The sequence below is a fragment of the Nycticebus coucang genome, chromosome 19, assembly GCF_027406575.1.
Source record: "Nycticebus coucang isolate mNycCou1 chromosome 19, mNycCou1.pri, whole genome shotgun sequence".
Classification (NCBI taxonomy): domain Eukaryota; kingdom Metazoa; phylum Chordata; class Mammalia; order Primates; family Lorisidae; genus Nycticebus; species Nycticebus coucang.
The window spans coordinates 45,176,096-45,201,816 of NC_069798.1; the positions used below are offsets into that span (position 1 = coordinate 45,176,096).

General features: G+C 38.4%; 1 protein-coding gene and 1 non-coding gene across 3 annotated transcripts in view; one reads left to right on the forward strand and one right to left on the reverse strand.

Annotated features, from left to right (window-relative positions):
• The window catches only part of DYM (dymeclin), a 449,579-nt gene that overhangs the window by 269,307 nt on the left and 154,551 nt on the right, over positions 1-25,721 (reverse strand). For both annotated transcript variants that reach the window (XM_053571937.1, XM_053571938.1), the window contains exons 9-10: positions 11,154-11,336; positions 5,353-5,531 (exon numbers count right to left, since the gene is read on the reverse strand). In XM_053571937.1, coding sequence (XP_053427912.1) covers positions 5,353-5,531; positions 11,154-11,336 — 362 coding nt within the window. The remainder of the gene's footprint in view (positions 1-5,352; positions 5,532-11,153; positions 11,337-25,721) is intronic.
• On the forward strand, positions 2,309-2,415 carry LOC128572140 (U6 spliceosomal RNA). Its single transcript, XR_008376053.1, has one exon. It is a non-coding gene; the product is annotated as a U6 spliceosomal RNA (small nuclear RNA).

The window sequence follows — 25,721 nt, forward strand, 5'->3', positions numbered from 1 at the left end:
CTGGGTGACATGTGCCTAGAGCAGGCGTCCTCAAACTTTTTAAACAGGGGGCCAGTTCACTGTCCCTCAGACCGTTGGAGGACCGGACTATAGTTTAAAAAAAACAAAAACTAAGAACAAATTTCTATGCCTACTGCACATATCTTATTTTGAATTAAAAAAACAAAACTGGAACAAATACAATCACACCGCCTCATGTGGCCCGCGGGCCGCAGTTTGAAGATGCCTGGCCTAGAGTATGTGCTATACAAGTTTGTAGCTTAGGAGCAGGAGGCTATACCATATAGCCTAGGTGAGTAGTGGGCTATCCATCTGGGTTTGGGTAAGCCCAATGTTCATACACTGACAAAATTACATAATGATGCATTTCTCAAACTATATCCTTGTCACTAAATAACGCACGACTGTGTACTTTGTCACATTGTTCTTTTTTCTGGCTAAGTCTATAAGAAACACATCTTGACTACAGAACATAATACCTACATGGTACCAAAAACATTTTCAAAAGTCTATAATTTATTGGACAAAGTAGACTTGTAAATAGCTTAGACCTAGAAGTACTTAATAATATAGGAATAATCAAGAGGTCCAATGGGACTATATGTGAACAGCCCTTCAATTATTTCTTTTAAATATTTTTGTTAAGATACAATTTTTATATCATTCAACCCATCCATCTAAAGTATACAATTCAGTGGTTTTCAGTTTATTCACAAATACCTGTCACCCTCACCACAGTCAGTTTTAGAATAATAACCTCAAAAAGAAAACTCATACACTTCAGCTGTCACCTCTCCCAATCCACCTCAAAACATTCAAAGGAATTACTTTCTGTCAATGTATTTCCCTATCCTTGACTTTCATATGAACAGAACCATAACACACAGACTTCTGTGACGACCTGTTCCCTAAGCATGATTATCAAGGCTCCTCTGTATATAGTATATATCAGGATCTCATGCCAAATAATATTCCATTGTATAGATACACCATATTTCATTTATTCATTCTTTTGTTGCTGGACATTTGGATTGTTTCCACTTTTTGGCTATTATGACCAATGCTGCTATAAATATTCATGTGCAAGTCTTTCTGTAAACACATTTTCATTTATCTTTGGTATAAACCTTGCAGTAGAATTGCTGGGTAATTTCATAACTATTTAATTATTTCAGGAACTGTCAGACTTCCCAAAGCACTTTCACTGTTTTATATTCCCCACCAGCAGTGTATAAGAGATCAGATTTCTCCACATGGTCACCGACACTTGTCACTACATATTATCTAACTTTTTGATGACACCCATACGTTGGGTATGAAGTGGCATCTCACCGCAGTTTTGATTTGCATTTACTTGATGACTAATGATCATAATTATCTTTCTCAAGTGTTTATTATTAGCAATTCGCATGTCTTTCTTGCAGAAATGTTTATTTAGATCACACACTTTTTAATGGGGTTGTCCTTTTGAGTTACAAAGTTCTCCACATATTCTAGGTGCAGTCCCTTATCTATATATGATTTGCAAACATTTAATCCTATTCTGTTGGTTGTCTTTTCAGTTTCTTGCCAGTGTCCCTAGAAGCACAAATGCTATTTCATTTTGATGAACTTCAGTTTATCTGTTTTTCTCTTTGGTTGCTCGTGCCTTTGTTGTTATATCCAAGAATCATTAGCCAAATCCAAGGTTATAAAGATTTATTCCTGTGTCTTCTTCTAAGACTTTTATAGTTTTACTTCTTTTTAAAGGTCTTTGATCCACTTTGAATTCACTTTGTATATGAAGTGAAGTAAAAGCCCAACTTTATTCTTTTACAAGTGACCATCCACCACATCTTAAAAACTACCTTTCCACCTTGGTCTTGGCACCCCATCTAAAAGTCAGCTGATCATAGGTATATGGGTTTATTTTCAGACTCTGAATGCCATTAATCTATCATGTCTATCCTTGGCCTAGTTACCACCCCGTACTGATGACTGTTGTTTTGTATTAAGTTTTGAAATAAAATGTATGTCTTCCTACATTGTTCTTGTTTAGCATTGCTTCGGGTACTTCGGTTCCCTTGAACATATGAATTTTAGAACTACCTTGTTGACTTCTATGAAGAAATCATCTGGGATTTTGATTGGTATTATGTTAATTTAAATATATGAAACAGTTGGGGGAACATTGTCATATTTAACAATGTTCAACGTTGTGATCAATGAACATGGTGTGTTTTTCTATTTCTTTAACAATATTTTACAGTTTTCAGAGTATAAGGAACTTCCTGGTGGCTATGGCAGCTGACATTAAGAGGGGCACACAGTGCTCGCTTCAGCAGCATATATACCAAAATTGGAACGATACAGAGAAGATTAGCATGGCCCTTGCGCAAGGATGACACGCAAATTCGTGAAGCGTTCCATATTTTTGTTGCTACTAATGTTCTTGGGCGCAGAAACTAATATTCCAGTGAGCCAAGTGATTCACCCAATTGAATTACCTTCGGGTTTCACATGCCTAACAAAAAGCTTACTGCTATCCGGGCGTGGTGGGCTCACATCTGTAATCGCAGCACTTTGGGAGACTGAGGCAGGTGGACTGAGCTCAGGAGTTAGAGATGAGCATGAGTGAGACACCCACATCTCTCAAAAATAAAGAAATAAAATAAAAAAGAGAGAAGGGCACACAGACCACAGAGAGATGACTGGAGCCTCTCATGAAATTTTTGTGGGTGAATAAATACATAATTATTCCTTCTTTTAGCTCAGGAGTCCTAAGATGCACATATGCTCAGAGCTGCTGGAGGCATCGCTCTTTCCATTCAGAAAGTGCCTGAGAATAAGGCCAAAGCTGTGGAAAGCAGAGACAAGGGATGGAAAGACTGAGCCTGGACATCATTATCTTTAGATCCTAGAAACAGCCATGACTGAAGTCAAAACAATTCATGAGTTTTTCATTTGTGCATACACTCTCCTTTTTGCTTAAGCAAGGCATAAATAGGTTGTCACAGCTAAAAGAATCATGAGTATTTCAAATGTCTACTTTGCTTGAGATAACAAAATAATAAAAATCAGGTCCATAATTGGCTTTTCTAAAAAGAATTCCCTCTTAAATCCTGTTTTTAATAATCAAGCACTTGGATTCTCCTCTAGACATTATGCATAAACACAAAAAGAAATTTAAGAGCCCCTGTATGGTTATTCTAATAGATGCTGATTGAAATGTATCACAAGAAGTTATATTAGATTAATAAACAGTCTTCCTTAGTTAAAGCAAGTCAAATAGCAGTGAGTCAGACCATCGAGGAGAGGATCCAAGCCAGGAAGCATGTGCCACTGAAGAGAGGCAGGTCTGCCTCCACCCTTACCAGGACTCACACAAAGTAAGTCTTCTTGGAAACACCGTCCTGTGTCAAACATTATCTTCTCAATATAAAAGACAAGATAAAAGAACTGTCGTTTTGTAGTAAGCAACAATAAAACAAAATCAGCACAGTAAATTTCCTATTAATAACATTTTCTCACCATAGCCTCAACAAATATTTATTGTAGAAGAAAGACAAAAAGATAAAGATACAAATTAAGAAATTACCAAAGTAGTCTACACAAGAAAATTAAAAATTAAAAACAAAAAAAAGGAAACCCTACCCCACTCCCCCAAATAAAATCCTTTCACTTTCTACTGGTACATCTCATCCAATAGAGACAGCTGCTCTCTACATCATGTTTCTATTCCCATATCCTTACCCCGGAACCTTCTCAATCAGGTGATGTCACCAGCTATCTGCTTATTGTCAGTATTTCCCATAGGTCAGCAGTTCCCAATCTTTTTGGCACCAGGGACCAGTCTCACGGAAGACAACTTTTCCACAGATGAGGGGCAGAGATGTGGGTAGGAGGAGTCAGGGGTCAGCTCAGGCAGTGGTGGGGGCGATGGGGAGCAGCTGGAGGTAGTAAACACAGATGAAGCTGCTCTGCTCCATCACTGGGAGCTCGCCTCGTGCTGTGTGGCCTTGTAGGTTTCATACTAGACAATTTTCCCATGGAGGGAACAGGGATGTGGGGATGGGGGTCAGGGAGGCAGAGCTCGGAGGCCTGGCTCCTCACAGGCCCGGGACATATACCACCCAGCAAGCCGGGGCATTGGGGACTGCAACCTTAGGTGCATCACACTCAGAATTGTGCCTGTGCTTATGCACACAACCATCAGGAAACCAGCCTTCTCTTTATTAGTTTTCACTCACATGAGCAGTATACTTTTACTCCCAATTTTGCTATTTACTCTAATGTTTCCCATGTATAGCTGGTGTGGACACAGGTCTTTTCATCACATTTTTGTTCTTAGTATCGGCTTGATTTAGAATGTGAATTGTAATATTCCATGCTTCCTCCCTACTTGCACAGTATTTTAGATTTAGCACTGATAAAAACAGCAACCAAACATCTGGAAAATCCTGCTATCAAGCCATGACAACTGGCACAGAGAGGACATTCTGCTGCTGTCAGCCAGCTGCTACCTATCTGAGGAATATTCCCATTTTTATGAATGCACAAAGAGTCCAAAGTTATCTCTGTGCTATGTATTTGAACAATTACTAGCACCTTGGTGAGGCAGCTTACTTTCCCCTTAAATGGATAATGATGAACTAATGTTTACACATTAGTTATAATGGAAATCAATGATTGCTTATAGAAGCTTTTGTCTATGAGTAAAAGTTTGGGAACTAATTTCACATGCATAGTGAAGGATAGTCTACATTTAAGTAATGACTGGTAAGGGTACCTGAAAATAACTACAATACTCCCAGAACTGAGTACAGAGCTCTCAAGTCTAAGCCTTTCAGAGGGAATAGAACACTTGGGTAGCTGAGTTGAAAAACCACCCTTCCTTTCAAGCATTCCCCTCAGGAACATGTTGCAAGTGTGACTAATTACATGACCCTTATGGGCAGGCACTTGGCAACTACAGTGGACCTAGAGGATATAAAAATTTTCTTGACAGCTGTGGAGGATTCTTCTCAGGGGACTTAGGCTGAACCATGGGCAATGGGCTGCTATTAAACACCCAAGGACAGAGAAGCTTTGTCAAACCAGCCAGGGACTCTACTGTGTTCTGTGCTGCGAGGGCATCTCAACATGAGCTGTCTCATCTCATACCCTTTGCCGGTACAGGCGACATGTCCAATGTCCCTATTAATCTCTTGACTATCACCACTGTGGTAATTAGGCAAACAGACTTTGAAAACTTTTTTTTTCAAATAATGTCACTGGAAAAATGAAAAGCAAAAATCACAGCCCATACGGGGAAAAACAGTCTGTAAAATATTATAAAATACAAAAGCATGAAGTGTTTGATAAGATACTTACAAGATTTTCCATATCTGTGCGAGCCAACATATATGTTCTAATGTTACTATTCTGATGGAGCAATGTATACAAGAGGAGAGTTGCTTGATCAGAGGTCTGCTGTTCACATAGAGCCGTGTACAAACTATTAAAGTTGATCTGGAAGGTGTGTGGAATTGACGATGGAAAAGGACTGCTATCTGGAATACAGAAAAATACAACATTGGTATGTTCTGGATAGGGCTTTATATAAACAATAAAAATATTGTTGAAGTAATGTGTATAACTCAATTACCATTAATTTTATGTAAAATTATATTTTAGATTCAAACTTTCAATTTACAGTTAAACTTCATTTTAAAAAGAATTAAGTCACATAGCTTGTCTTTGATACTACTGGATGAGACAGTATCCTCCAATAGATACAAATTTGTATCCTCTAATACACACAAATTTAACCAGGACACTGAAATGCTCTGTTCCAAAACTAAATAACCATCAGTCCCAGAGATTACTAGAGACAAAAGATACAGTTTATTTATAAAGCAGAAAGTCTTCTTGCAGAGTTTAAAAGAACAAATCTGCCTTGAAGTTACATTAATTTCCTTGAAATGAATACATCATAGCTTAAGTACTCACCAAGGTGATTAATCCATTTATTAAGAAAATGGCTAGAACAGCAACATATAATTTAGCTAGCTTTAAAATAATATGAAATCAATACAAGTACACCTCAATTTATGATGGGGACATTCTAATAAATCCATTGTAAATTGAAAATATCCTAAGTCAAAATGCATCTAATACATCTACCCTGACAAATATCATAGTTTAGCCTAGCCTACCTTAAAAGTACTCAGAACATGTACAGTTCTGAGTTGTGCTAGCCCAAATGTTAACTATTAACCTATAGTTAAGGTGGGTTAACACAAAGCCTATTTTATAATAAAGAGTTGAATATCTCATATAATTTACTGAATACAATAGTGAGTGTATATCACTTTCATGCCATCCCAAAGTCAAAGTACTGTAAGTTAAGCCACTGTAAGTCAGGGACCATCTGTGCTTAACATTAACTTCTCTAACCGACAGGATATACCAAGCCTTAGACAACTACCAAGAACCTTTTATAACTTTTTCTGTTTAAAAGGAAAAAAACCCTAATTGACTACAATTGCTAAGAAACCTTTTTTTTCAAATAATGTCACTGGAAAAATGAAAAGCAAAAATCACAGCCCATACTGGGAAAATTCTTGACATTCCAAAACTGACATAGCTTCTTTTTCAACTGTCAACTGGATCTGCATAAAAATCGAAGCAAGCAAGGTTAAGAAGTGAAAAAGAAGATAAAGTTTGAGTGACTCAGAAAAAGTCAAAATCTAATCAAATAAAACATGGGAACATGACAACACAAAGAGCTGATATTTTAATCCTTCAAAAAGCACTAAGAATTTTTTTGGAACCTTAAAAAATACAGAAGCAGCACCAAAACAAAACAAAACAATCTGCTTTAACATTTTTCATGTTGAAGGTAGGGCTGAGTGGGATGTGTCTGGGTCATGGGGCCAGATCCCTCACAAATGGCGTGGTGCCCTCCAGAGGTAATGAGCGAGTTCTGCTCCATTAGTTCTCATGAAAGCTGGCTGTTGAAGAGAGTGTGGATATTCCCCTTCTCTCTTTCTCCCTCTCGCTCTCTTGCCACATAACACGCCTGCTCCCCCTCCACTCTCATCTTGTCGGATGCTCCCTGAGGCCCCTACTGGGAGGAGATGCTGATACCATGCTTCTTTGTTCAACCTGCAGCACCATGAGCCAAATAAACCTCTCTTCTTTATACATTACTCAGTTTCACACATCCCTTTAGAGCAGCACAAAACAGACTAATAAATGTATGTATCTACAACATCTATACATTAATAGTGCTCTGAACCAGATACTAAATGCTGTGTGTTATCACTTGTCTAATCCATACAACCATCAGGTCATTATTCAGATCAGTTTTACAAGGGCTAAGATGCAGATTTAAAGAGATTAAGTAACTTTTTCCAGATCAGCCTGAGTAAAACCCAAATTGGCCTATCGCTACCTCTGCAAAATATTGCTTACTATAAAAGCAATATGGCAATACTTTAATAAGTGTGTGCTTGATAAATGCTTGTCTAATTGACATGAGAACCTTGAGAGGTACAAATTTTCCTTGTTTTACAGGTAAGGAAATTGGTATTTAAAGAATATAAACTGTGACACGAAGACCCTAATGCCAATGCTTTGAATCACAGTACTAAATGGTCTCCCAAAACATGATTACCCCATGCAAAGTTCAACCCTGAATATTAACATTTGGCCTGAGTAGCAAAAGTAACAACAGTAAATACCATATACTGAATATTTGATATACTGTAAAATCTGGGGTATCACTTTAAGACTTTACCTTGCTTAAGAGGGACTTTACCTAACAATTGCAATCAGTGTAACTGGCTTATTGTACCCTCAATGAATCCCCAATAATTAAAAAAAAAAAAAAGAAAAAGAAAATAGAAACTGACCACATTGAACATATGTTTGAAATACAAAATGTTTTATTTTCTTTATAATTTTAAATCCTTTCAAATTTTGCAGTGTCTTCTAGGGGAGGAACCATAATGATTATTTTTTAAGCCCATTCTGGGAAATTGTTCTCATATTGTCCCTGTTTGAGTTTTCTGTTGACACTGTCACATTTAGTGGCTTAAAATAACACAAATTTGTTCTATAATTGTGGGGAAGAGGCCATAGCTAAGGAATACAGGCAGACCTGGGCGGGTTCGTAATCATTGTCATTGGACTGAAGTCAAAATATTGACAGGGCTGGCTTGGCACCTGTAGCAGAGTGGTTACAACGCTGGCCACATGCACCGAGGGTGGCAGGTTTGAACCTGGCCTGGGCCAGCTAAATGACAATGAAACTGCAACAAAAAATAGCTGGGCGTTGTGGCAGGTGCCTGTAGTCCTAGCTACTTGGGAGGCTGAGGCAAGGGCGACACCATGAGACTCTGTCTCAAAACAAACAAACAAACAAAAAACAGGGCTGGTTTCTTCTGGAAGTTTTGAGGGGAAGGATCCATTTTCTTGCCCCTCCCCCACCCGTATTCCTTAGCTGTGGCCTCTTCCTCCATCTTCAGATCACATCACCCCAGTTTCTATTTCCTTCATCACCTCTTTTCTGCCTCTGGCTCCTCCTGTGTCCCTCTTAGAAGGACCATGTGATTTCATCCAGCCCACTCAGATAACACAGAATTATCTCCTCCCCTCAAGATCCTTAACCTAATCACATCTTCAAATTCTCTTCTGCCTTAGAAGGGAAAAAAAAAACAAAAGACTTTACCTTGCTTAATATTTATACAAATACTATTAAGTGACATGTCCATTTTGAAGCTAATTGAGATTACGCAAACTGAAAGCATGGCATTGCTAATAAACTATCTAATGGAGAAAAATAAACTACCTCATAGGGAAAAAATGAGAGAAAGATCACAGCACACAACTGTCCCTTTGTTTAATAAACTACCTGTGGCTTAAGAGTTTGTTTTCATAGCACTTCAAAAGGCTGAGAAGGTAGAAGGGGCATGACCTTCCCCTCACTCCTGGCAGACCACATTCCAGGGAGACTGATAAAACTGACCTGGCAGAGAAAAAACAAACAAACAAACACACAAACGCACACACACAGCTGCTCCATAGCTGCCTCCTGCTATCCTTTTGCAGCAATAACTATACACATAAATCATAACTCTTACTCTCAAGACCGGCACTTCTTTCTTTCACACCATGCCTTTTTCCCTTGGAAAGTAAAATAAACTTTTTTTTTTAAACCGGGCTAATCTTTTTGCTGAGAATTCTTTCTCAGCCTGTGCTGTGAGTTCCCACCCTAATACAAACTGTTAAAGGCCTCACATTCTGAAGTGACTGAGGTGTGGTGTGAACCCAGGTCTGCTTGACGGGAATAGAAAATTACGACCAAATACATGAGTTTTCATTTTGTTTTTGTTTTCTTTTTTTTTGCAGTTTTTGGCCGGGGCTGGGTTTGAACCCTCCATCTCCAGCATATGGGACCAGCGCCCTACTCCTTTGAATCACAGGTACCGCCCTTGAGTTTTCATTTTTTATTCCATCAAATTGACTCCCAAAATTCATGTTGAAACTTAATCTCCAAAGCAGTAATACTAAGAGGTGGGGCATTTAGGAGGTAATTAGGTAATCAGTCTCCTCCCCCATGAATGCATAAAGGTCTTTATGAAAGAGGCACAGCCCTCAGCCTCTTTTTCCCTTCTACCACATGAGGCCACAGCTAGAAGGTGTGACCTTGGAAGCAAAAACTGAGCCCTCATCAAACCCACTGGCGCCTTGATCTTGGACTTACTTAGCCTTCACAACTGAGAGATATAAATTTCTGTTCTTTGTAAATTAAAGAGTCTCAAGTATTTTGTTACAGTACCACAAATGGACTAAGACATCCCACAAATGATAACATGTACGAGCAAAGGCAACGACACAACTAACTTTCAGCCACGTCTATTGAAATGTGTACAAGAAGAGATGTGGAAGGAACATGGCCCAGGGAATCAGAGGCTTTAAAATGTCCCTTGTTTAACTATAATACTGTTAGAAACATCTAGAAACTCTAACTACAGTCATGCACCATATAACAACATTCCAGTCAACGATGGAGCACATGTACAAAGTTGATCCCATAAAGCTATAATACCACGTTTTCATTGTACATTTTCTACATTTTGATATATGCTTAGATACACAAACATTACCACTGTGTTACAACTGGTTACATACTATAGAGGTTTATAGGCTACATCAAATAGCTTAGGTGTATAGTAGGCTATAACCATCTAGGTTCACATAAGTACTTCATGAGGGTCACAGAACCAAAAAACCTAACAACACATTTCTTAGAACACATTCCCACTGCTAAGCAACATATATGACTGTACTAAGCTGGCTTTTAAGACTGTAACCATTTGACAAGAGACTACTACTTCTTATGGACTATCTGCTCATTTTTACTTTAGCTATTACCAAAACACAGCTCACAGGTGGCCTATAGCACAGCCATGCTCACTCATTTATAAACTATCTTTGTCTGGTTTTGTGCTACAACAGCAGGATTAGGGACCATAAGTCACCACAAAGCATTACCCCTTCACAGAAAAATGTTTGTGGATTTATATCTTTATTTTTAGTTCTGTAAAAACTAACTCAAGGGGTGTCCAAACATTTTTTTCCTCACTGTCACACATGGGAAGAATGAGAATTGTCTTGGGACACAGTAAATACACAAAGACTAAAAAAAGCTGATCAGCAAAGAAAAAAAAAAAAAAGTCAGTGCATACTTTTCACAACATCTGACACCACAGATAGGCAAAATAAATTCTCACGAAATAAGCATGTGGTCCATGGGCCACAGGTTGGACACCCCTGCGAATCTAACTAGATTGTAAATTTTAAATAAAAATTTAAAACATCCTCTCTCGGGACATTTCAATATAATTCCTACCCCTAACATGTAAGGCAAGCTAATCTAAATAAAGCATGTGCTGGTTTGGCTATCTCTGAAAGAAATGTTCATTAAAATTGATATTAAGGACCACAGCCCTTTTCTGAGATTTGTTTGACCTTCCTTAAGAAAACTCTGAAGTTTTTCTTGTTTTTAACCAGGATGAAAACATACAAATGAACACTCATTTCCAAACCTCCAAGATGATAAACAAGATTGAGTAAACAATGCCTTCCTCATTAGAAAGAATATTAGACAAAAAAACACCACAAACCTTGTGTGTTCTTGAAGGACATAATAGCCTGTCTGTAGGGGTTTGGGGCATCAGGAGCATCCGTTAGGTTTGCCAACACCAACAGAAGCAGAAGACTCTGGTTGGCCAGGGGGGAAGAAAGCTCTGGAGGGGTAGTTGCTTTGCTGCCCACGCCTCCCAGTGTGAAGACAGTCCAGAGCCCAGCTACAGAAGAAAACACAGAGTGAGGATGGGCTCCCACCAATGTGATAAATATATTTCTGTACAATATTCTGTTTAAAGCAATATTATAATAAGCAGTTGCAAAGTACAGAACAAGAATTATATCTATACAAGGCATTTGCCAGGCCAGAAAAATTCTCCTTGATATACAAACTGGACAGAGACTCATTGCTTTTAAAACAAAATAGAGAAATAAACAGGGATTTTTATTTTTATGTACCTTAGATCAAACAAAAGCAAATAAAATCTAGTAGATCAATTTGTTAAAAGAATAAATGGGACTAGGCATGGCGGCATATGCCTGTAATCTCAGTACTTTGGGAGGCTGAAGTGAGAGGAATGCTAGAGTCCAGGAGTTAGAAATCAGCCTAGAAAATATATCAAGACCCCGTCTTTACAAAAAAATAAAAAAAAAATTAGCTGGGCATGACAGTGCACACCTGTAGTCTTAGTTCCTCAAGAGGCTGAGGTGAAAGGATCACTTGAACCCAGGAGTTCACGGCTCACAGTAGAGCTATAATTCTATCATAGCACTCTAGCAGGGACAACAGAGCATGACCCTATCTTCAAAAATAAAAAACCATGATCAAGAGACTTTGTCTCTAAAATACAAGAACTATTCACCATTTAAAAAATATTACTTTACTTCTCTTCGTTTTAAAAAATGGAGAAAAAAGAAGAGTCATTTCAGTAGACACCACTTTTTAAAATAAAATTTAAAATCTAGTTTTTGGAGTTTAGAGAAAGAGTTCGTAAAAACTAGAAAAGGAAGGAAACCTCTTTGGTTTCTAAAGTCCATCATTCCAGAAATCCACAGTGGTCAAACATTGTAAGTATTTCCATTAACATCATCAACATCAGCACTGTACTTCTGTTACTCCAAGCAGAAACATTAAAGCAAAGGGAAAAAGACAAAAAAACCCTTAGGAAAAATTTTTCATTATTTGCAAACAATATGATGGTCCAGGGAGAACTATACTGTTCTATACAGTAACTGTTAGCTACTGTGGCTATTAGCATTTGAAATATCACTACTATAGTCCAAATTGCAGATATAAAATATACACTGAATTTTTAAGACTTAATGCACATAAAAAATAATATAAAACATCTGACCAATATTTTATTCTAATTCCATGTTGAAATGATAATACAGTATTTTGGGTATATTGGGGTAAATTATATTATTGATAATTTATCTGTTTTCTTTCTACTTTTTTAGTATGACTACTAGGAAACTTAAATTACAATTACATGTATGGCTTGTCTTACACTATTTCTGTTAGACAGTACAAGAACATAAAAATAAATAAACAGATGCCCTAATACTGACCTTCATTAGAATAGATTTTTTTTTTTTTTTTTTGAGACAACCTCAAGCTATCGTCCTTGGGTAGAGTGCTGTGGAGTCACAGCTCACAGCAACCTCCAACTCCTCTGCTTAAGCAATTCTCTTGCCTCAGCCTCCCAAGCAGCTGGGACTACTGGCATCCACTACAATGCCCGGCTATTTTTTGGTTGTAGTTGTCATTGTTTGGCAGGCCCGGGCAGGATTCAAACCTGTCAGCTCTGGTGTATGGCTGGCGTCTTGGCTGCTTGAGCTACAGGTGTCAAGCCAACAAATAGATTTTGCTGGAGTTCAATGGCTCTAAGGTTATCATCAAAAACAAATCCAAAGCTTTATACATGAGCGATGAATAATGAGGAAAGATATTTTATTCTAATTATGATAATAGCAAATCCAATAAGACATTGGATTTAGTTTTATTCTGAAATACACCTAAAACATTTAAGACCTTTAGGTTGACAACACAGAACCTAACCAAAGGCCACATGAACTCTGAATTAATGTAAAGGTACAACATGTTTCCAGACAAAAAGATTCAGTTACTACAACAGCATCAAAGCTGACCCCAAGTGAATCTAAAATTCAGTATAATAACTGTCAAAATACCAATAGGAACTTTGATGATGTTTTCTAATGCAATGTAAATAAAACAATACTGAAAAAACGTTCTCAGTTCCTTTGGGGGACTATATTCCCACTCATATAGCAAAATGTTTATAAAGCTGAAGTCATGTAAAAGTGCAATTTGGCAGAAAAGTAGAATAAACAGGTCAACAGAAGAGGAATGAGTTCAGACCAGAACTATATGTATTTGAGAATTAAATTTATGATAAAGATAAATTCCAAATCAGTTAAAACTCTATAAATGTCCCATGACAATAAAATTTAATCTTCTTTTAACATTTAATTATAGAAGTATGTGTATAAAAAAAACCTTGAGTTAGGGAAACTGTTTTCTTATGCAAAAAAAAAAAAAATTCAAGAAGCTATTAAGAATAGGTATTTGACTACTTAAAAATGAAATATATTTATGTGATAAAATACATCATAAAGTTACCAGACAGGTAACATAGGAGGAGCAAACATTTGCAACATACATAACAGGACTTAAAAAAAATTGGTAAGTCAGTAAAAGAAAAAGTAACCCAAAATAAAAATAGGCAATAAAAGTTGAAACAATAAAAATTAAAAATAATAATAACAATATTAAAATGATGAGATCAGAAAATCTTTAGGACTGACAGAACTGACAATACTCAATACGAGGGCGGCGTCTGTGGCTCAGTGGGTAGGGCACTGACCCCATATACTGAGGGTGGCAGGTTTGAACCCAGCCCAAGGCAAACTGCAACAAAAAGAATAGCTGGGCATTGTGGCAGGCACCTGTAGTCCCAGTTACTGGGGAGGATGAAGCAAGAGAATCGCCTTAGCCCAAGAGCTGGAGGTTGCTGTGAGCTGTGATGCCATAGCACTCTACAGAGGGTGATAAAATGAGACTCTGTCTTTCAAAAAAAAAAAAATACTCAATACTAAAGGTATAGAAAATTCACCAATAGTAAAAAAACTAAAGTGGTACAGAGTTTTTTGGAGAATATCTGGCAGTTCTCAATGAAAACAAGATGCATACCCCATCATTCCAGCAATTCTTTTTTTTTTTTTTTTTGACTACTAGGGAACACTTGAGTAAGTACCCAAAGATTTATGCATATATAGGAATGGTTACTGCAATAGTGTTTATAATGGTCATATAATGGAAACAATGTAAATATTCACCAGCAGCAATGGTTATATTAGCAGGGGTTAATAGCATGGAAGGTAATATAAAAAGGTAGACAGATATCTAAGTACCAATAAGATAGTATCTTTAAGGTATACTGTTAAGTGAAAAAAGAAGGAGCAGAAAAACTGAAGTAACAATTTAAAAAATCATACCAAAACCATATGCGTATCTATATTTTTCATATATGTATATAAATACACTTAAAAAATCAAAAAGGGACTGAAAAAAAATCAAAAAGGACAAAGTACACATAATACTGGTAACAGAGACTGACTCTGGAGAGTGAAATGGGATTGCATGGAATTCAAAGAGGAATTTTGTTTTATTAGCATAGTTTAAATTTGTTAGCAATAATGATATATTAATTCACACCCTTAAAAATAAATGTAAAAGAATAAAATTAAAGTAACAGGACATAGACCCAATGGTAAGATATGTAAAAACCTCATCAATGTGATATTAAGTAAAAAAGACAAATCACAAAAACAGTACACATATACAAATAAAATGCTCTATTTGTTTCAAAAACTTATAAATATACAAGGTCCAGCAATTAAGTTTGCGACCTTGCCACCGTGTACTGACATTGGCAGCGCTGTACAAACAACTTGGCAAGGGTCCATAACATGGGTATACAGATGTGTCTCACAGATGTGTTGGTGTCAATGTGTGGCGGTGTCTGCGGAGTGGCGTTCATTATTGTTGTTGCACGTTTTTGTATGCCAGCTCAAAAATCTCAGAGCTTAAATAAGAGCAAACACATACATTAAATTTCTTGTTAAACTTGGCAAGAGTGAAAGTCAAATCAGGGACATGTTAGCGCAAAGTGATGGGGATAATGCCATGAAGAAAATGGCAGTGTACATATCTATGTGTGTAAATCACACCACAGGTACCTGGCAGAGTCCCTTGTTAACTGTGGTCATTTCTGGTCATGGAGCAGAGGAAGAGTGAAGGTGGCTTGAAGAGGCTTAATGTTCACTGTAACATTAACCAACTGCTTCACTTCTTTATGAAAGAAAAGATTTTAAGATGATTAAGGAAGACTGGGAAGATTCTGTTAAATAGTATGCTCCCTCCTATTCATTAGGAAAACTTGATAAAAATTACCAAATAACAATTGATAGTTACATGTCACAGATTTAAATTTATTCAAGAAATAGATGAAAAACCTGAGACATTCAATTAGAAAATCAAAATTTAATAAAAATGTAGCCAGGAACCAAGCATTAATTCATTTGTTTGGGGATTTATTTGCTTATCTGTAACATTTTCAAAACTTTTAAGTTCTTCCTTCCACTCAAAGTGTGCTCTGTGACAGTCTACCCCTCAGCATCTCTGCGTTCCAGGGCTGTGAGCCAACACACACACAACTTAGAGCGTTTAACTTGCAACAAAAATAATCACAGAATGTTCTCCAAGGTCAAATATAAGCATTTGCTTGAATTCTCTTCATAGCTGTTCATCTTCACTGCTGGCAAATTAAGAGTTGACTTCTCCTGGACAAATTTCTGATTCTCTTTCAGCACAGATTCACTTTTCTTTCTTCAAGATTTTCTAAGACAAGTGAGAAGCAGCCTACAGTGTTAGATAACTAACATTTACTCCTTTATCCTTCCCTGAGTTCCCCTTGCCTCCCAGCACCCTGTCACGGCTACACACACACACACACACACACACACACACACACACACACTCTCTCTCTCTCTCTGTCTCTCTCTCTCGCACCCTGTCACGGCTACACACACACGCGCGCGCACACACACACACACACACACCCTCTCTCTCTCTCGCACCCTGTCACAGCTACACACACACACACACACACACACACACTCTCTCTCTCTCTCACCCTCCTTCCTTTGTCTGGTAAACAGCATGGCAATATTGCCTTTCCTTACAGGGAAAGATGAAGTAGCCTGTCTACACGAGTAGTTTAAACTGGCCCATAATAGCGAATGAGAATTTTTATAAAAACTCATTTCCCTTTGCTGGTCCAAGCCTCTGATCTATGACTCAAAAGCTTAGTGAAATTGCATTTTCCTGTTTAGGGGGGTGGGGGTTTGTGGGAGAATCTTTCCACCAGAAAAATGAGGGAAAGTTCCAGTATATTTCCTTCTGTTCCAAAAACTAAATTAGGATGACTCCCAAAGTTCCTTAATTGTATCCCTTGGATCCTCCAAATAAACATAAAATGCAGTTAAAAAGTACTGAAATTAAAAGAACAAATCAACACACAAATCTTCCTGTGGACTCCTTGATGGGAGAGAGCTACCTCTTTTTCATGTTTTATATACCTTAGAGGATGCCGACTTACAAACTTGTTCCCTTGGAAAGTACTTACTAAAGGATATTTTAACAGCATATAAGTAACAGGAATTTTATATTTGCTATATAAGCATGTTATTTTTAAAGTTCTAAATTTAAGTGGCAAAAATAGATTTAATCCTATAGTATATTTTAAGTTGTAATACTTTGCTGAGGAGAGCTGACAGACAGGTACCTGCAGACACTATTGGTAGAACTGCGTATGAAGGACACCACGGTGACGTGCGTCAAATACGCTTTCTAAAGTGCTCACATGGCCTAGCAAACCCAATTCTATAACTATCCTAAAAAACAAATATGAAAATCAAATTAAAAGCCTGTTCATCTTAAGTCACAGCAAAAACTTGCAGCATATACTTAAAATATCTAACAAGAGGAAATCAGTTAATGGTGACATACTCATCAACAAAACACAAAATCAAGCCCATGAGTAGAAATCTCCACATACCATCCAGAATATCAACATGGTTAATATTTTTCCAGTACAATGTCACCTACTTTTAATATCAAAACATCCTAGAATATACCAAATATTCAAACAATGTTTATAAAATAAAATTTCATATTTATATCGCCAACCTCAACGAAACATTTTTCAACAAAATAATGTATGCTGAGAAAAAGCAAGTTTCATTACAAAGATAAATGGTAGAAAAGAATTGTTGACATTTTACAAACTGAACTGTGTGTAGATAAAAGTCGATTTCTCCAATGTTGGTACTAAGAGAGGATCACAGTCTCACCCCACTAGAAACCACTCTCCATCACGGGGCACACACGCTGAGCGTGCTTCTGTGAGACCGCTCGCACTGAGCCCTGGGTTTTGCTGAGTGTTACTTAGTGCACTAAGAGGCAAAAGTTGAGAAGGTGGGACAGAAAATTCTGAGAAGAGGAGCTAAATGAGTGGGGAAGAAAAATGACTAAAATGCAAAACAACTGTTCCTTAATCATTACTTGATTAAGAAGCCAGGTTTTAAGCACTTTACATAAAAACATGATAGTTACTTCCAAATAGGCTCCTTAGTGTGTTTTAGAAAACTAACTGAAAATTTGGTGTTATTACACATTTTGAAATTTAAAATAAAGGAAAACAGGTCCCAGATTAGCAATTTTAATGGGATGTCTGATTTTCATGAATGTATTACTGATGGTGAATGGAGGGTGTCTGCATTGTACCCCCACGCTGGGAGGTGGGATGTTAGGGTCTGATGACAAAGGGACACAAGGGGGCTTATTGGGTAATGGAAATGTTCTGTATCTTGATTATGGTATCTGTTACATTACCTTACACACTTGTCTAATGAACAGAACTATACACTAAAAAGAATAAATTTTACTGTATATAAATTATACCTCAGTAAACTTGATTCTACCCTTCTCTTTACTGAAATCTAATGATGTATAATCAGGACCCAGCAAGTCTACTAATAATTATTAACCCAACATAATGCTTACATGTATGCAAAGATATGTGTGAGAAGGTGCACAGCAATAGTATTTTAACAGCCAAAAGAAGCTGGAAACAAGCCAAATACACACTGCAGTACAAACGACAAATAAAATGTGAGATGTTCTCAAAATGGAATACAAACAGGAGTAAAAATGACAAAATTACGTTTCATGTAAAAACACTGATAAATTTTTTTTTTTTTATTGTTGGGGATTCATTGAGGGTACAATAAGCCAGGTTACACTGATTGCAATTGTTAGATAAAGTCCCTCTTGCAATTATGTAACACTGATGAATTTTAAAAATAAAAGCAAAACACTAAAGAATATATAGCTTGTGATTAATATAAGTTCAAAAAACTAATCTACAGTGTTAGAAGTTGAAATAGTGATATCCTGTGCAGTTGGGAGGGAAAAGTGATTAGAAGAGTGTCTAAGAGAGATTTCTGGGGTGCTAGAATTATTTCACCTGACTACACATGTTCACCTTTTTTCATTTTTTTTTAGAGACAGAGTCTCACTTTATTGCCCTTGGTAGAGTGCCGTAGCATCACAGCTCACAGCAACCTCCAATTCCTGGGCTTAGGCGATTCTCTTGCCTCAGCCTCCCAAGTAGCTGGGACCACAGGTACCTGCCACAAGCCTGGCTACTTTTTGTTGCAATTTCACCAGGGTCGGGTTTGAACCCGCCACCCTGGGTATATGGGGCCAACGCCCTACCCACTGAGCCACAGGCACCACCCTACACATGTTCACTCTTTGATAATTAATTGAGCTATGCACTAATGACCTGTGTGCTTTTCTGTATGTTACACTCAAACAAAAATGTTTACCACAAAAAAAGAAAAAAAAGCAGCATGCATTCCTTTTTGTGAAATGATGATGGTAGTGAGTATACACCATAATGCTCGAAGAGTTATGCTTGTATGCTGGAAGTAAAGGTGATTTGCTTTTTCTCTTTAGAATGCCATGATTTCTAAAACGAACATACAGCAAAAGAAACAAAAAAATTTTTTAATTTAAAAAAGGTAGTAAAATACATTTAGAACAACAACGTTTCTTTAAAAGAATAGTGCCGGTTTAATCAGAAAACAAAATCGTATTTAATGTTATATCTTTAATAAAGGGCACAGTCCCCCAACACTCCCTTTTCTAAATAATCAACGTATATGTTTCGAAAACAAGTTATTTTTGCCAGCTTAATGTGAATGTAAAACAGTAACATAATTTTGAGTTACAGTCAATCATACTGTAATGCTGGGAAAGGGGAAAAAAGAGTCACTAATAGTTCACTTTTTTACATGTGTTCACACTTAAAGCACCCTTAAAATATCTGATGACAGCTAGTTCCTAAAACCTTTCTGAGTCAAATTCAATTTTCCATATTACTAAAGATATCCTGTCTCCCAAAAGGAATGCTTTGACCACCTCACAAAAGAAAAAGTACATATATATTATTTCTTAAAAAGGAAAATGTTTTTAAAAATTCTTAGCACAGTAAAACATTTTATCTACCTTTGTACTTTAAAATCTGTCCAAATCTCTGACTTACTATCAGCATAATATAAGCCATATAGAGCTATTTAAAAGTTGAATTCCTTTAAGAACAGAAAATGGAACAAATATTGAGGAAAAGTTGAAAAATCTACTGAAATAATTCAATAATTATAAAGACTAACACTTGTTCTCAAAAATGAAAAACAATGAAAGGTAATATACATAGAATTCATTTGACTCAGTAAAACTGTAAATTCACACAGCCCTAAACATTTATGAGAATCTCTGATGAGCAAGACAATATATTAAAGTGTAAAGCATAAAAGAAAGAAAAACTTTGTGTTCTCAAAGATAAATTCTATCTCAAACACACACAAACAATAAACAAATTAACTGTGATGTGTAAAATGGGAAAGGGCACAGTGAGCTCAGAGGAGGACAGCCAGCCTTTCTTTTTAACTGACCTATGTCTGATTCCCGTAATTACTTTGCATTATGTCCCAATGTCATGCCTTAAAACAGTGTTTCCCTAAATGGCACAGGGACCAGTGATGTCGCGAGCAATGGTTAAATGCAGCCCTGGAAAACTGTTTAAAAACATTTAATAGTTAAGTATATTAGGGAGAGATTCAACTACCATATTTGCCTCAGAATTTTCAAGAACTAAACTATCTACTGTATGAAAAAAGTAAATAATATGCTGAAAAGTTTGTAAAGGTAAATGTTAAGGAAAAGTTGGTGATACATAATATGCATTAGGTTATTTAAGTATGAAACGTCTGATTTCCTTAAGTACTAAGTTTGACAGCTGGTATCTCTGATATTTCACTTTGAAACTGGGTTCTTTTCATTTCGGGGGGGTGGGGGGAGGTTTTGAAACTCCTTTACATTCTCACTCTTTCAAACTCATGTTTTGGCTTGTGATTATCTTTCAAAGTATCTTTAGGGGGAATTTCCATGGAAGCATGGATAAGTCAAAAATTTGTGTTATTTTTGAATATGAATTCCATCATGGAAGCAATATAATACAGACGCTGGAGATACGAATGCAGTGTCTTGAGTAGGATGTGGCTAATGAATGCACAGTACATCAATGGTTTGACGTTCGGTTCTGGTGATTTTAAAAATGAGCCACCTGGGGGACCTGAGGCCAACATGCATAATGATGAGCGAATCCATCTCAACCTACACATGAATTGGCAGCAAGGTCTGATGCTACTATTCAAACAATATTAGACCATTCAAAACACATCAGCAAGGTAAAAAAGCCGGATGGATGGGTTCTGAAGAATTAAATGAGCATCAGAAGAGAAATCGTCTCAAAGGTTGCCTTTCTTTGCTGTCATGATATAAAATCGAATCTTTGTTATGTGTAATGAAAATGGATCCTTTGGGCAGTGCCTGTGACTCAGTGAGTAGGGCGCCAGCCCCATATTCTGAGAGTGGCAGGTTCGAACCCAGCCCCAGCCAAACTGCAACAAAAAAATAGCCAGGCGTTGTGGTGGGAACCTGTAGTCTGAGCTACTCGGGAGGCTGAGGCAAGAGAATTGCCTAAGCCCAAGAGCTGGAGGTTGCTGTTGATACTGAGGGTGATAAACTGAGACTCTGTCTCAAAAAAAAAAAAAGAGAATGGATCCTTCCTGACAACCCCAAGTGTTTGGCACAATGACTGGACAAAGGCAAAGCACCGAAACACAGTGTCTGGTGGTCCAGCATTGGTATTATCCAGTGCAGTTTCATGAATCCTGGTTGGTCGACGGCAGTAGATGTCTACTACAACCAATTCAATTAAATGATGAGGGCCAGGAATGGGAACTCACGCCTGTAATCTGAGCACTCTGGGAGGCCATGGCAGGTGTATTGTTTGAGTTCAGGAATTGGAAACCAGCCTGGGCAACAGCGAGACCCCATCTCTACTGAAAATAGGACAAAAAAAAAAAAAAAAAAACCTAGCTGGGCATTGTGGCCAGCACCTGTAGCCCCAGCTACCTGGGAGGCTGAGACAAGAGAATCACTTAAGCCCAGGAATTTGAAGTTGCTGTGAACTGTGACATAACAGCACTCTAGCTGGGGCAACAGAGCGAGACTCTGTCTCAAAAAAAAAAAAAAAAAAGATGAGGATGCTTGCAATTAAACCAAAACCGGTCAACAGAGACAGGTCGATGCCCTTGCCAGACAACACAGTCACATGCTGTTCAAACTACAGGAGCCAGACTTGGAAATTCTGTCATCCACCGTGCTCACCAGACCTCACCCCACCCGACTACCCCTTCTTCCAGGCTTTGGTAGGAATGTAATTGTGAATGTGGTAGGAGGCACAAATTCTCATAGAAGGGGCTATAACAAAAGAAGAGAGTTTATCAGGCCAGCAGAACACTTGGCAAGGGTCCAGAAGTAGAGAAAGCGTGAGAAATGAGGCAGGAATGAGAAGCAGGGCTGGAAATGGAGATCTGTCAAAAATCTGTAAGTAAAACACTTCCTTCTTGTATAATGATACTTTCCTAATTCTTAGCCATCCAGAGTTTTGAGACTGCTCATATCATTTTCACAAAAGCTAAATGGCATTCATTCTACAAATATTTAGCACCTTCCTCAACCTAAGATCTCTGTTAATGTGCTGAGGACACAATGTGCTTATTCTACAATAAGCAATTCTACCTCATAAGACATTCTTTACATTCTAGCAGGGCGGAGTAGTTAGGTAGGTAACAGAGCAGCCTAGACCAGTTTAAGAACCCATGGCTGCCCTGAAAAACAGATGGTTCTACATAGATTCTACCATCTCTCTAATTCTAATTCTCCACTCGACATGGACTCTGCTCCAAGCCTACACTTACCACCCTGGATCCTTGCCTCAACCCAGCCTAGGCCAGCTAAACAACAATGACAACTGCAACAACAACAAAAAATAGCCAGGCAAGAGAATTGCTTAAGCCCAAAGACTGAGGTTGCTGCCAGCTGTGATGCCACAGCACTCTACTGAGGGTGACACAGTAGACTCTGTCTCAAAAAAAAAAAAAAGTTCACAAACTCATGACCACAGTGTTTCCAGCATCATGGCAACCAGGGATAGAAGTTATTGTTACAGCAGGGCCACATACAGCCACAAACTAAGGCAGGAAATGCAGTGGCTATTAAACCAAGAGCAGTGTAAGAAGGCTCAGAACAATGTGCGGCGGGGGGGTGTGGGGGGAAGAGAACAGGAAACTGAGAACAAACTACGACACGTCCAGAAACGATCTTTAAAATAAGTAAGTGATGACTCCACAGATTTTTATTTACTCACACGGCATCATCTCTTGAGCAATACAGTTGTGTAAATAGGTATAATTATCTTTATTTTTAGAAATGTTTCTGCAGAGCTTTATACTTTGGAACAATTACTATGGAAAATAAATGTTTTGGTCTACATTTTCTAAAATAAACTATATCTAATGTATAGCATGAAGACTATAGGTAATGGTCCTGAAAAATGTTAATAGGCCCGAAAAATGGTTCTGACAGCCAATAAGCCTTCTGATTTGATGAAGTTATGGTGGACAGTGCTATGGAGGCTGCTGCTCAATCTGCATTTATAATCCTTTTTAATCATCTGGAAAAGAGGGGAAATTACCTTAGTTTTGTACATAATTTTGCAAAAAAGAAAGGCTAAAGGACCATAAAACAGGAGAGATAGAAATATTTAAGGTGTTTGGAAAACTAAAGAATTGACACTGGTGAGGGATAAAGATAAAGGCAGGTATGTGGTAGCAAACATTTGTTTTCAGAATTCATTATATTCTAGACTAGTGTTTTTTATGCTTTTTTATCTCACAACACACTTGAACCTGTAGTGAAACTTCTGGGGCACACTTAAATTATGTTGATCAGAAAAAAAAAAAAAAAAAAGAGTAAAAAAAAAGAACATACTTACTGTGCTTTGAACTTCTTTTGAAAATAATTTAATTAGTGGTCTTTAAATTTTTTCACAGTACATCTAAGATACTCTCATAACAAATGGCTTGAAAATCACTGTTCTAGGGGAATTCTGGGAAGATGGCCGACTAGTAGCAACCCTAGGCAGAGGCTCCTGAGCAGAGGAAGAAAAACTGGATGGATTCTGGCTCTATGAAGCCAAAGTTGGGGAGCTGAACCAAGAAAGAAGATTGGCAGGCTGTAACTCCAAGGAAGAACATTCAAGAAAACAAATTACAGGTACAAAGCCTATCGACTAGAGGACAGGAGACCCCTCTCCCAAGCAGGAGGCCTGCCACAGGCTACCTGCTATCGAGCAGGGAACAAAAGACCTCTCATTTTACCTCACTGGAGAGAGCCGCTAAACTCCAGGTCTCTTTCTCCCGGGAGGTCCCACTTATGAACCTAGACACCACCCCGTCAGGTATAAAACTGAACAGATACTTTCCCCCACAAGTCCAAACTCATAGTCCACCCTTTCCCTCTCACATGGTGGTCTGAAGTTCTGCCCCCTGCACAGCATAGAGTGTTTGGTCTTGTCCTGAGAGATCTGGGCATAGTGTGGACCACCAACCATCAGGACAGAATCTGTCACTAACAGGAAAGAAAGAGGGTGTGGGAAGAAAGGGACACTCGGCAGGAGGAGGAGCAATCCCCTAGTTATGACTATGCCCGGCCAGTGATGGCACTGACCCTCAGTTCAGGCTGTGCTGGGACGTCTGGTGGGATGGGGTGCAGAACCCCTGGCTCTGATGGCACCCACAGTGGGAAACTGATTGCCCCATGTGGACTGAGTTCGGCAGACAGGGCTGGTCCCCGGCCCCTGCAGGGCCTGCGAGCAGAGGCTTGATAGGAGTGGACTGCAACCTGAGAGGAAGGGCGTGGTCCCCTGATTCCAAAAGAACCCTCGAGCAGTGACTTACTGGGTTTGAACCAAGACCTGAGGACTACGGCATGGCCCTCTGTCTCCAGCAGGGCTGGTGAACAGAGGTTTACCCGGTGAGGACTGAGAACTACGGGGGAAGGATGGTACCCTGTGAACAGAGGCTTGGCAGGCAGTGGACTGAGACAGGCAGGCGGGGGCATGGTCCCCTGACTCCAACTGGTCTGGCAAGCAGAGGCTAGCTGGGTGTGGACTGAGACTGGTGGATGGGGACGTGGCCCCTGGCTGCAGCTGGGCCTGTGAGCAAAGAACTAGACAATAGTGTGGACTGAGTCTGGTGGGCAGGAGTGTGGATCCTTGGCTCCACCTGTGCTGCTGGAGATCCTTGAACCCCTCTCTGTTGAGCATGGTTTGCGCTGCTTGAGACAATTTAACTGGAACCCATGCCTGGGGCTGTCCACTTGGGGACATTCTGAGGTTGACCTTTGAAGTTCTATAGTAGAAAAGAACTGAGGGGTGGGTTCTAGGTACCACAGCTGTTTGTATCTCTTCACAGTTGAGATTTAAACCTAATACTGTAGTTTCTTAGGATAGGGTAGAGGTTAGCTGATATCAAAACAGAGCAAGCTTGCACTATCTCACCAAGTAGGTCCTCAGAGTCTCCATCCAAAACTCTGAAAGAAGCCTTTGTAAGGTTGTAGGAGATAAGCCACAATTACAAAGCCTAGCGCTTTGGTAAGGGGCTATCTCTACTACCTGGGGACCCCAACTCAATCTTACCCTACCAGTTCTAATAACCAAATGATGGAAAATAAACATGTGTGGACCCAACAGAAAAACTCTGGGAACATGAATAACCAGAGTAGATCAACACCTCCCCCCCCCCAAGAAATGACAAAGCAGATACAACTGAAGATGCCATGCACAGACAAACAGCAGCTATGTCAGAAGTCGAATTCAGAACACGGAGGCAAATAAGATAAATAGAAAGGAAGAAAAGATAGAAATTGAATTCCAAAGAGTAGTTCTTAAGTTGTCTCAAGAAATTAATGAATTCAAAGCCCAAGTCACCAAAGATATGGACATAATGAGAAAAGAAATAGCGGAGCTCAAGGAAATGAAAAAGTT